Genomic DNA, 12260 nt, shown 5'->3' with positions numbered 1-12260 from the left:
GGTCGTACTTGCGACTTTTTCATGGATGTCATTTATGTATAGCAAAAATAGGTGTGGGCCAAGTACTGTGCCCTGAGGTGTACCACTCAACACTGGATGCCAATGTGACAAATAATAATAATAATAATAATAAACTTTATTTTGGACAAGGTTCAGAAAAGGGGCAACATTGCATAAAAATGCATTGCATATAAAAAAAAATCATAAAGTACATATACAAATAAATGTATCTTGTGTATAGATCTTATTGATGGGGCAACTGCATGTTGAAGGGGGCTGACCTTCTCAAGATGGCGGGCGCTGGCAGACGCCACGCGGTGACGTAGACGCGCTTCCGGTCCCTGCGCTGCGCCCCCGGGAAACCCTGTTATAGCCGGCTGCCTGTCCGGGCTCCTTCCTTTTACCACGGCGGCGAGTCGACGCCAACATGCCTGTGAGTGGCGTCGTGAGAGACGGCGGGGGAGTTCGGCCTGAACCCGGCCCGGGGGAGACGGCGCGGTGACGGCGAGGGGGGAGGGGGGAGGGGGGGATAGGAGTCGAGAGGGGGGGCGAACGGCCGCGGTGGCGGGCGGCAAACCGTCGACGAAAAGCCGCGGCGAGGGGAAAGATGGCGGCTCCTCTCTCCGCCGCGACTGACGATGTTGGGGGGGGGAGGGGAGGGGAGGGGGTGCGGGAATTGCCAATTGCCTCAACCCCCCCGGGGTTACCAGGGGCGACGGCGCCAGGGGGGGCAAATGGAACGCTGGCCCGGAGCGCGTGCACCCTTGCAGGCGGCCCCGCTCTCTATAGCGAAGTGGGGGGGGGGGAGAGAGAGAGAGGGATAGACGTGTTCAAGAAGGAACTGCAGATGCTGGAAAATCGAAGGTACACAAAAATGCTGGAGGAACTCGGCGGGTGCAGCAGCATCTATGGAGCGAAGGAAATGCTGAGTTTCTCCAGCATTTTTGTGTACCTTAGAGAGAGAGAGAGACAGACTACGGGCAGGGAGGGAGGGAGGGCCCCACAGACAGGCGGATCATGGGCCCCCTGAGAGGGGGGGAAATGTGTGCATTGCACTTATTGCAAAGGGGGGTTGGAATTGCAGTGGGGGGTGGGGGGTGGAATTGCAATGGGGGTGGGGGTTGGATTTGCAATGGGGCTGCAAAAACAGAATTGAAAAGAGAAGGTTTTTATTTATTGGGGTAAACCCATAGGGGGGGGGGGGGTTGTTGGAATTGCAAAGGGGCTGCAAAAACAGAATTGAAAAGAGGTTTATAAAAGTGACCCGAGAGGGAGAGGTGGGGGTTGACATTGCAAAGGGGCTGCAAAAACAGGATTGAAAAGAGGTTTATATAAGTGACCGAAGGGGGCTGCAAAAACAGAATTGAAATGGGAAGGTTTTTATTTATCAGTGACCCGAGAGGAGGGGGTTGGAATTGCAATGGGTTTGCAGAATTGAAAAGAGAAGGTTTTTATTTTTAGAGTGACCCGGGGGGTGGGGGGGGGTGTTGCACAATTGCAAAGGTGGGAATGTCATGAGCATTGCACTTTGGAAAGTGGGGGGTGGGGGGGGGGGGGGGGGGGGGGGGGGGTGAAGTGAAAGTGAAGTGAAGTGAAGGAGGGGATGGGCTGCATGCGCAGATTTAAAGGGGAGGTTCCCAGAGAGACAGATGGGAATGTGGATTGCACTTTGCAAAGGGAGGGAGGTGGCTGCAAACGCAGATTTGAGAAGGGAGTTTGGTAGAGTGATCTTGGGGGGTGGATGGAATTGCACTTTGGAAAGTTGGAGGGGGGGGGGGGTGTTGGCATATGCCAGCTTAAAGGGGAGGTTCCCAAAGGGACAGATGGGATGGGAATGTGCATTGCATTTTATTTTGTAAGGCGGCTGCAAAACAGATTTGATGGGGAGGTTCCCAGAGAGACGGATGGGGGAAAAGTAGGTCGGCAGGAATTGCGGGTGCTGGTTTCAACTGAAGATAGACACAAAATTGTGGAGTAACTCAGAGGGGACAGGTGGCAAATCTGGAGGGACGAACCCGTTCCTTCTCTCCAGAGATGCCGCCTGTCCCCCCTCTTGAGTTATTCCAGATTTTTGTGCCTTATCTTCAGGAAAAGATGGGAATGTGCACTGTACTTTTGCAAAAGGGGGTGCAAAGCAGATTTAAAGGGGAGCTTCACCGAGCGACCTGGGATGGTGAGGGTGGCAATGTGCTTTGGGCAAGGGGATTTAAAAGGGAGATTCCGAGAGACAGGTGGGATGGGGGAAGGTGAGAATGCATGTGAGAAGGGGGGGGGGCTGCAAAGCACGCTACTAATTCGGAATAAAGGTGACTGCCTTAATTCGCAAATTAAATCCGAATAAAGGTGGCAAACCTTTATTGGGATTTAAATTGGGGATTATCTTGGACTGGAAATTTGCATCGATAAAATTGCTAAATTTGCAAATATAATTGTAGACAAAAATGCTGGAGAAACTCGGCAGGCAGTATCTATGGAGCGAAGGAATGGGTGACGTCTCGGGTCGAGACCCTTCTTCAGACTGGGGAGGGAGGTTACCTGGGGAAGGGATTGTTTACCGTTTCGTTTATTGTCACGTGTACCGAGGTAGAACAAAGAGCTTTTGTCGGCAGAAAGGCATTACACGATTACAATCGAGCCATTTACAGTGTACAGATACATGATAAGGGAATAAAGTTTAGTGGAAGGTAAAGCTGCCAAATTCCGATCAAGGATAGTCCGAGGTGGACAAAAATGCTGGAGAAACTCAGCGGGTGAGGCAGCATCTATGGAGCGAAGGAATAGGTGACGTTTCGGGTCGGATGCCGACCCGAAACGTCACCTATTCCTTCGCTCCATAGATGCTGCCTCACCCGCTGAGTTTCTCCAGCATTTTTGTCTACCTTCGATTTTTTTTTTCCAGCATCTGCAGTCCCTTCTTAAAGAAAGGATAGTCTGAGGGTCACCAAAGAGGTAGATAGTAGTTCAGCACTGCTGAATTGGGAAAAGCGCATTGTATTTTGCAAAGCAGATTTAAAGAGGAGGTTCACAGAGTGAGCTGGGGGGGTGGGAGGGAAATGTGGCCAATATCAGTAAAATATCTATTTTTCAAGAGGTTAATCAGCCCCCGATAGTTAAGTTTCCAGCATCTGTTTGGGTTCTTTACCTCGTGACAACATGGCCTGTAGCCATAATAAACACAGCGAGAAGTTGAACTTTGTGTGGCTTGCTCAAGCACTTAAGACTTGATTTCCCCGAACTACTTTCCGTTAAAGATTGATCTCAAAATTCCCCGGGATGCTTTCTATGTAGCCCCTGAAGTTGCAGTTTCATTTTAGCAATTCGCTGTCGACTTTAAACAGTGGCTTTTAACACTTTGGCTGCCGCCTTGGATAGAGTGGACGTGGAGAGGATGTTTCCACCAGTGGGAGAATCTAATACCAGAGGGCACAGCCTCAGAATTAAAGGACATTCCTTTAGGCAGGAGATCAGGAGGAATTTCTTTAGTCCAAGCATGGAATTCTTTGCCACAGAAGCCTGTGGAGGCCATCAATGGTTACTTTTAAGGCAGATATAGATAGATTCGTGATTAGTACGGACGTCAGGCGTTATGGGGAGAAGGCAGGAGAATGCGGTTGAGTAGAGTTGATGGGCCGAATGGCCTAATTCTATTCCTAGGATTTAACGAACGGCTTAGTTTAATCTATCAGCCTGATGCGAATTTCACAAACACCTAGCTGTATTTATTGTGTCTATCGTCGGTATAAAGCAGCACCTGCAGTTCCTACAGAAGAGGAGTGTTTAAGAAGGAACTGCAGGTGCTAGAAAATCGGAGGTAGGCAAAAATGCTGGAGGAACTCAGCGGGTGAGGCAGCATCTATGGAGCGAAGGAAATAGGCAACGTTTCGGGTCGAGACCCTTCCTCAGATTGATGTGAGGGGGGGGGGGGGCGGGAAGCTACCTCATCCGCTGAGTTTCTCCAGCATTTTTGTCTACCTTAACTGAAGAGGATACAAGACCTGGGGCAGATCAGCCATGACCACGTTGATGGGCCGAGTGGCCTACTCTTGTTTTAATAGACTTTCAAAGAGCAGTGTGCCCCGGCCAACATTTTATTAAAAACACAGTGGGAATGGAAAGCTGGCGTTTCAGGCCAGGATCCATCTTCTGACACCCGAGGAAAGTCCTCCACAGATGCTGCCTGACCCGCCGAGTTCCTCCAGCACTTTGCGTGTCTTGTGAAAGATTCCAGCGCCTACAGTTCCCCACGTCCCCAGCATTTTATTGCTCGTGTTGATGTCAGCTTTGGTGATAAAGGCGGACCTTGCTCCCCTTTCCGTGAGCAGGGTGTGATATGCTGAGGTGCGACCTGTGCAAGGAGGCATTAAGAATACAAGGTCGTTCACACACATCAGCGAGCAGCGGGGCTCGGCTTAGCTGGGACAAGGAATGGTGCGGACGGGTTCAGTTTAGTTTAGAGATGCAGCGTGGAAACAAATGTGGCGAAGGTAGACACAACTGCTGGAGAAACTCAGCGGGTGCAGCAGCATCTATGGAGCGAAGGAAATAGGCAATGTTTCGGGACGAAACGTTGCCTATTTCCTTCGCTCCATAGATGCTGCTGCACCCGCTGAGTTTCTCCAGCACTTTTGTCTACCAGCGTGGAAAAAGGCCCTTCGGCCCACCGAGTCGGCACAATCCAGCGATTCCGGCACACTAGCACTGTCCTACACACTAGGGACAATTTTTCTTTCACACCGAGCCAATTAGCCTGCAAACCTGTACGTCTGTGGAGTGCGGGAAGAACATGAAGATCTCAGAGAAACCCCATGCAGGTCACGGGGAGAACGTACAAACTCTGTGCAGACAGCACCCGTAGTCAGGATTGAACCCGGGTCTCTGGCGCTGTAGTGCCGTAGCTCTACCACTGTGCCACCGTGCCGCCTGGCCTGGCAAGGGGACTGACACCCTCGACTGGTGCCCGTGGGGGGCTGTCCAGAGGAGCCTATGCCTGAGGTTCACCTTGTTGCTTGTGTCCACAGCTGGCAAAAGATTTGTTGCACCCGAGTCCGGAGGAGGAGAAGCGTAAACACAAGAAGAAGCGTTTGGTGCAGAGCCCAAACTCCTACTTCATGGATGTTAAGTGTCCAGGTGCGTATCTTACCTGTGGTGTTAGAGTGGGCACCGGGGAAAACATGTCTCAACGTTCACAAGTGAAGTTGGATTGCCTGTGTGTCTGTCTGTCTGCCTGTCTCCCAGTCTGTCTGTGCGTCTCCCTGCCTCCCTCTCCCCCCCCTCTCTTCCCCCCCCCCTCTCTTCCCCCCCCCCTCTCTTCCCCCCCCCCTCTCTTCCCCCCCCCCCTCTCTTCCCCCCCCCCTCTCTTCCCCCCCCCCTCTCTTCCCCCCCCCCCTCTCTTCCCCCCCCCCTCTCTCCCCCCCCCCTCTCTCCCCCCCCCTCTCTTCCCCCCCCCCCTCCCCCCCCCCCCTCTCTCCCCCCCCCCTCTCTCTCCCCCCCCCTCTCTCCCCCCCCCTCCCTCTCCCCCCCCCTCCCTCTCTCCCCCTCTCCCCGCCTCCCCTCTGCCTCGTCTGTGAGCCATGTTGGTCAGCAGGAACAAGTTGATGGGGGGGAGAGGGGGGAGGAGAAGCATATTTCCAGGCAGTCTGACTGAGAGGAGGCTTTGTGTTGCCCTCCCTGTCTCTCTCTCTCCCTGTCTCTCTCTCTCTCCCTGTCTGTCTCTCTCTCTCTCTCTCCCTGTCTGTCTCTCCCTGCCTGGTCTGTGAGGCATGTTGGTCAGCATGAACAAGCTGTGCCAAGGGGCATATTTCCAGGCTGCCTGACTGAGAGGAGGCTGTGTTGTGTTGCCCCCTCTGGCTCTGCCCCTGACTGACCACTGGTGTTGCTGTCCCTCCAGGCTGCTACAAGATCACCACTGTGTTCAGCCACGCGCAGACGGTCGTGCTGTGTGTCGGATGCTCCACCGTTCTCTGTCAGCCCACAGGAGGGAAGGCGAGGCTAACAGAAGGTGAGTGTGGAGACCCCCCCCCCCCACTGTGGGAAGGAACTGCAGGTGGCGGCTCACACCGGACGGAGATAAGCACAAAATGCCGGAGTAACTCGGCGGGAGAGGCAGCATCTCTGGCGGGAAAGAACGGGTGGTGTTTCGGGTTTCGACCCATTCCTTCTCCCCAGGGTGAGTTACTCCAGCGTTTTGCGTCTATTCCCCACTCCCACCCTGGTCACTGGCTAGCTGGGAATCGGCCTGTGCTCTGCTGTGCAGCGCAGTTGTGTACAAGCAAGGAAGTTCAGGTGCTGGCTTTCAACAAAATAAAAGAACACAAAGCGCTGGAGTAACTCAGCGGGTCAGGCAGCGTCTCTGGAGAGCATGGGATGGGTGACGTTTCGGGTCGAGTTCGGGCTGGTTTCCTCCCACACCCCAAAGGACGTGCCGGTTTGTAGGCCAATTGGATTTGGTAAAATTGTAATTTGTCCCAAGTGTGTGTGTGTAGGATTGTGTTAATGCAGAGATGTTGCCTGACCCACAGGTGCAGAGATGCTGCCTGTCAAGTCAAGTTTATTCGTCACCACCCCCCCCCACATCCTTCTAAACGCCAGTGAGCACAGGCCCAGTGCCGTCAAACGCTCATATAATAGAAACATAGAAAATAGGTGCAGGAGTAGGCCATTCGGCCCTTCGAGCCTGCACCGCCATTCAATATGATCATGGCTGATCATCCAACTCGGTATCCTGTACCTGCCTTCTCTCCATACCCCCTGATCCCTTTAGCCACAAGGGCCACATCTAACTCCCTCGTAAATATAGCCAATGAACTGTGGCCTCAACTACCTTCTGTGGCAGAGAATTCCACAGATTCACCACTCCCTGTGTGGAAAATGTTTTTCTCATTTCGGTCCTAAAAGATTTCCCCCTTATCCTTAAACTGTGACCCCTTGTCCTGGATGTGTGTGGGGATGATCGCTGTTTAGCGCGGACTCAGTGGACCGAATGGCTTGTTAATGATGTCTCTCTCTCTCTCTCTCCCCCCCCCCCCCCCCTCCACAGGCTGTTCATTCCGGAGAAAGCAACACTGAAGAGGCAGTAGTCTCGCAAGGACGAGCCGTGACTCTCTGCGACTGGCCTCCTGGTGTCCCGGCCAGTGTGCGCAATAAACCACTTCCCGTGACACCCGGAGGCCAGTCTGGGATTGTCCGTGCTGGAGCGGGGCGTGTGGCTGCCACTTCCCTGTGGCCTCCACCCGTCTACTGTAACTGTAGACTGCTGATCCTATTGCTAGTGTTGAGTTCTTTGTTAGAATTGTCAAATAAAATGCGGTGATGTATTTACTTTTACCCGTGGCTTATTTACTCTTCTTGATCTCGCCGATATCTGAAGGCTGAGGGTTTGGTTGTGGTGTTGGGGTCGATTTCATCCTCTCCCCCCCCCTCCCGCAGAAACAATGAACTACGGTTTAGTTTGGTTGAGAGATGGTGTTCAAACAGGCCCTTTAGGCTCACAGAGTCCGCGCAGACCAGGGATCACCCTGCACAATAACACTATCCTACACACACTCTAGACAACGGATTCGAGGAGAAACTGCAGATGCTGGTGAATCGATGGTAGACAAAATTGCTGGAGAAACTCAGCGGGTGCGGCAGCATCTATGGAGCGAAGGAAATAGGCAACGTTTCGGGCCGAAGCGTTGCCTATTTCCTTCGCTCCATAGATGCTGCCGCACCTGCTGAGTTTCTCCAGCAATTTCGTCTACCTATAGACAACAGGTGCAGGAGTAGGCCACTCGGCCCTTCGAGCCAGCACCGCCATTCAATGCGATCATGACTGATCATCCCCAATCAGTGCCCCGTTCCTGCCTTTTCTCCCCATATCCCCTATTATTAAGAGCCCTATCTAGCTCTCTCTTGAAAGCATCTAGAAAACCGCCCTCTGAGGCAGAGAATTCCACAGACTCACAACTCTCTGTGTGAGAAAAAGTGTTTCCTCGTCTCCGTTCTAAATGGCTTGCTCCTTATTCTTAAACTGTGTGTGTGTGGCCCCCTGGTTCTGGACTCCCCCAACATCGGGAACATGTCTCCTGCCTCTAGCGTGTCCAAACCCTTAACAACCTTTCACTGGCATCATCTACAGCTCACGAATAGACCGAAGGTTGCAATCTGAAGGGACTTTGGTAAAGCAGCATCTGCAATTCCTTGTTTCTCCCCGAGTGATCAAATTACTTCCCTGCAGGCCTGTCAATGAGCCAATTTATGAATCATCTTTCCAGTCAATAAGTCTCTCTCCTTAACGCTGCTCGTCACGTGCATCATGACTCATGGAAAATTACTTTGTTGTTCAGGCAGATTGAATCATACGTAGGTACAACAGATATACATGGCACTACAGTTGCTGCCTCACAGCGCCAGAGACTGGTTCGATCCCGACCACGGGTGCTGTCTGTACGGAGTTTGTACGTTCTCCCCGTGACCTGCGTGGGTTTTCTCCTGGAGCTCCGGTTTCCTCCCACACTCCAAAGACAATAGGTACAGGAGTAGGCCCTTCGGCCCTTCGAGCCAGCACCGCCATTCAATGTGATCATGGCTGATGGTACACAAAAATGCTGGAGAAATTCAGCGGGTGCAGCAGCATCTATGGAGCGAAGAAAATAGGCAACGTTTCGGGCCGAAACCTTTCATGGCTGATCATCCCCAATCAGTACCCCGTTCCTGCCTTTTCACCCCATATCCCCTGACTCCGCTATCTTTAAGAGCCCTATCTAGCTCTCTCTTGAAAGCATCCAGAGAACCGGCCTCCACCGCCCCCTGAGGCAGAGAATTCCACAGACTCGCAACTTTCTGTGAGAACAAGTGTTTCCTCGTCTCCGTTCTAAATGGCTTACCCCTTATTCTTAAACTGTGTGTGTGGCCCTGGTTCTGGACTCCCCCAACATCGGGAACATGTTTCCTGCCTCTAGCCTGTCCAAACCCTTAACAATCTTATATGTTGTAGGTTAATTGGCTTCGGTAAAATTGTAACTTGTCCCTAGTGGGTGCTAGGATAGTATTAGTGTGCGGGGATCGCTGGTCAGCACGGACTCAGTGGGCCGAAGGGCCTGTTTCCACGCTGTATCTCCCAACTAATAAACTAAACTGAAGAAGGGGTCTCGACCCAAAACGCCACCTTGTTCCTTTTGCTCCAGAGATGCTGACAGACCCGCCGAGTTACTCCAGCATTTTGTGTCTACCTTCGATTTAAACTGGCATCTGCAGTTCCTTCTCAACTACAGTACATGCATTTAGCTCCGACTATCAAAATATCAGGCAGTGGGTCGCAATACTGCAATGTGCCACTTGGGGGCAGGTTATCTTCAATAGAGCACAAGGCTAGATAGAGTAGGAGCCATTAGCACAATATCACCTCTCTCCCTCCTGCTTATCGGATATTTATCTAGGTATTGGTCTTAAAAATACAGGTCCATCACCGATATTCCAGCAGCTGGGGGTCTGGCGCCTCCTTTAACATTACGAGAGTGCACTTCACAAGTTATAGGAGTAGAATTAGGCCATTCGGCCCATCGAGTCTACTCCACCATTTAACCATTCATGGCTGATCTCTAATAATAATAATAATAAATTTTATTTATGGGCGCCTTTCAAGAGTCTCAAGGACACCTTACAAAAATTTAGCAGGTAGAGGAAAAACATGTAAGGGGAATGAAATAAATAGTAGAGACATGACTAGTACACAAAGTAAAGACAGAATTCAATACAAAACACAATATGAGGCAATTAATGCACAGATGAAAAGGGAGGGGGACGTGGGGCTAAGGATAGGCAGAGGTGAAGAGATGGGTCTTGAGGCGGGACTGGAAGATGGTGAGGGACACGGAATTGCGGATCGGTTGGGGGAGGGAGTTCCAGAGCCTGGGAGCTGCCCTGGAGAAGGCTCTGTCCCCAAAGCTGCGGCGGTTGGACTTGTGGATGGAGAGGAGACCGGCTGATGTGGATCTGAGGGACCGTGAGGGTTGGTAGGGGGAGAGGAGGTCAGTGAGATATGGGGGGGCCAGATGGTGGAGGGCTTTGTAGGTGAGGACCAGGATTTTGTAGGTGATCCGGTGGGAGATGGGAAGCCAGTGAAGTTTTTTGAGGACTGGAGTGATGTGATGCCAGGATTTGGTGTGTGTAATGAGTCGGGCGGCTGCGTTCTGGACCAGTTGGAGTCGGTTGATGTAGGTGGAGCTGATGCCAAGGAGAAGTGAGTTGCAATAGTCCAGTCGGGAGGAGATGAAGGCATGGATGAGTCTTTCAGCAGCAGGCGGTGTGAGAGAGGGTCTGAGTTTGGCGATGTTGCCTCCCAATCCCAATCCCAATCCCATTTTCCTGCCTTCTCCCCATAACCCTCGACACGCGTTCTAATCAAGGAACGTCGCCTATTTCCTTCGCTCCATAGATGCTGCCTCACCCGCTGAGTTCCTCCAGCATTTTTGTCTCCCTTCGATTTTCCAGCATCTGCACAGTTCCTTCTTAAACACTAATCAAGAATTTGTCTACTTCTGCCTTAAGAATATCCACAGCCCTCTGTGGCAATGAGTTCGACAGATTAATGAAGTTTCCCCTCAACTCCTTTCTAAAAGAGCGCCCTTTAATTCTGAGGCTGTGCCCTCTGGTCCTTTTAAAGGATAAGGGGGAAATCCTTTAAAACCGAGATGAGAAGAACTTTTTTCACACAGAGAGTGGTGAATCTCTGGAACTCCCTGCCACAGAGGGTAGTCTAGGCCAGTTCATTGGCTATATTTAAGAGGGAGTTAGATGTGGCCCTTGTGGCTAAGGGGATCAGTGGGTATGGAGAGAAGGCAGGTACAGGATACTGAGTTGGATGATCAGCCATGATCATATTGAATGGCGGTGCAGGCTCGAAGGGCCGAATGGCCTACTCCTGCACCTAATTTCTATGTTTCTATGTCCTAGACTCTAGACTCTCCCACTAGTGGAAACATCGAGCCGGCAACATCCTTCCTGTGATATGGGGCCCAGATTTGCTCGCAGTATTCCAAATGCAGCCTGATAGAGCCTTATGGAGCCTCACTTGAAATTGTCCCCCTCCACCCCTCGAAAATGTGGGTGAGTCGGCCGATCTCGACTGGGCGATGTTAGTCCGTGGGCTGAGCTAGTCGAGGGTGACAGAGGAGGCCCCGTGGCAGCCTGGGGCTTGCCTAGATCGGGAGCTGCTCCAGTACATCATGTGCCTGGACCGAACCTTTGACTGTTTTGTAAATGTTGCCAGAATCGTGCATGTGTGAGCTTTGCGAAAATAATGTCACTGTGCAGTGACTTGACTGGAGATACATAGAAACATAGAAATTAGGTGCAGGAGTAGGCCATTCGGCCCTTTAGTCTGCACCGCCATTCAATATGATCATGGCTGATCATCCAACTCAGTATCCTGTACCTGCCTTCTCTCCATACCCTCTGATCCCCTTAGCCACAAGGGCCACATCTAACTCCCTCTTAAATATAGCCAATGAACTGGCCTCGACTACCCTCTGTGGCAGGGAGTTCCAGAGATTCACCACTCTCTGTGTGAAAAAAGTTCTTCTCATCTCGGTTTTAAAGGATTTCCTCCTTATCCTTAAGCTGTGACCCCTTGTCCTGGACTTCCCCAACATCGGGAGCAATCTTCCTGCATCTAGCCTGTCCAACCCCTTAAGTATTTTGTAAGTTTCTATAAGATCCCCTCTCACTCTCCTAAATTCTAGAGAGTATAAACCAAGTCTATCCAGTCTTTCTTCATAAGACAGTCCTGACATCCCAGGAATCAGTCTGGTGAACCTTCTCTGCACTCCCTTTCGGGCCCCCTTCGGCCCAACTCGCCCACACCAGCCAACATGTCCCAGCTACACTAGTCCCACCTGCCCGTGTTTGGTCCATATCCCACCAAACCTGCCTGTCCATGTACCTGTCTAACTGTTTCTTAAACGTTGGGATAGTCCCAGCCTCAACGACCTCCTCCGGCAGCTCGTTCCATACACACACCACCCTCTGTGTGAAAATATTACCCCTCAGATTCTTATTAAATCTTTCCCCTTCACCTTAAACCTATGTCCTCTGGTCCTCGATTCCCCTACTCTGGGCAAGAGACTCTGCCCGATCTATTCCTCTCATGATTTTGTGCCCCTCATCCTCCTGCGCTCCAGGGAATAGAGACCCAGCCTGTTCAACCTCTCCCTGTAGCTCAGGCCCGAGTCCCGGCAACATCCTCGCAAATCTTCTCCGAACCCTTTCAGAGAAACATAGAA

At 51.7% G+C, this 12260-nt stretch overlaps 1 protein-coding gene across 2 annotated transcripts; it reads left to right on the top strand.

Annotated features, from left to right (window-relative positions):
* The first annotated feature begins 343 nt into the window (after positions 1–343).
* Positions 344–7323, top strand: rps27 (ribosomal protein S27). Of its 2 annotated transcripts, none has more exons than XM_033016512.1 (4): positions 344–433; positions 5019–5127; positions 5888–5998; positions 7037–7323. In XM_033016512.1, the coding sequence occupies exons 1-4, from the start codon at positions 428–430 to the stop codon at positions 7063–7065; spliced, it is 255 nt and encodes an 84-aa protein (XP_032872403.1). In that variant the 5' UTR covers positions 344–427; the 3' UTR covers positions 7066–7323. The 2 variants fall into 2 exon arrangements, with proteins under 2 accessions (XP_032872403.1, XP_032872404.1); XM_033016513.1 differs by having other exon boundaries at positions 366–498.
* Positions 7324–12260: the final 4937 nt, after the last annotated feature.

This window comes from Amblyraja radiata, unplaced genomic scaffold (assembly GCF_010909765.2).
Source record: "Amblyraja radiata isolate CabotCenter1 unplaced genomic scaffold, sAmbRad1.1.pri scaffold_1088_ctg1, whole genome shotgun sequence".
Lineage (NCBI taxonomy): Eukaryota > Metazoa > Chordata > Chondrichthyes > Rajiformes > Rajidae > Amblyraja > Amblyraja radiata.
Note: the sequence above shows the minus strand (reverse complement) of the source record. Positions and strands in the feature narration are given on the sequence as shown.

Excerpts from the sequence above, each read along its gene's own strand:
- rps27 (XM_033016512.1), top strand. Across the intron at positions 5,128-5,887 it reads CATGGATGTTAAGTGTCCAG|GCTGCTACAAGATCACCACT; the intron begins GTGCGTATCTTA and ends CTGTCCCTCCAG. Across the intron at positions 5,999-7,036 it reads GAAGGCGAGGCTAACAGAAG|GCTGTTCATTCCGGAGAAAG; the intron begins GTGAGTGTGGAG and ends CCCCCTCCACAG.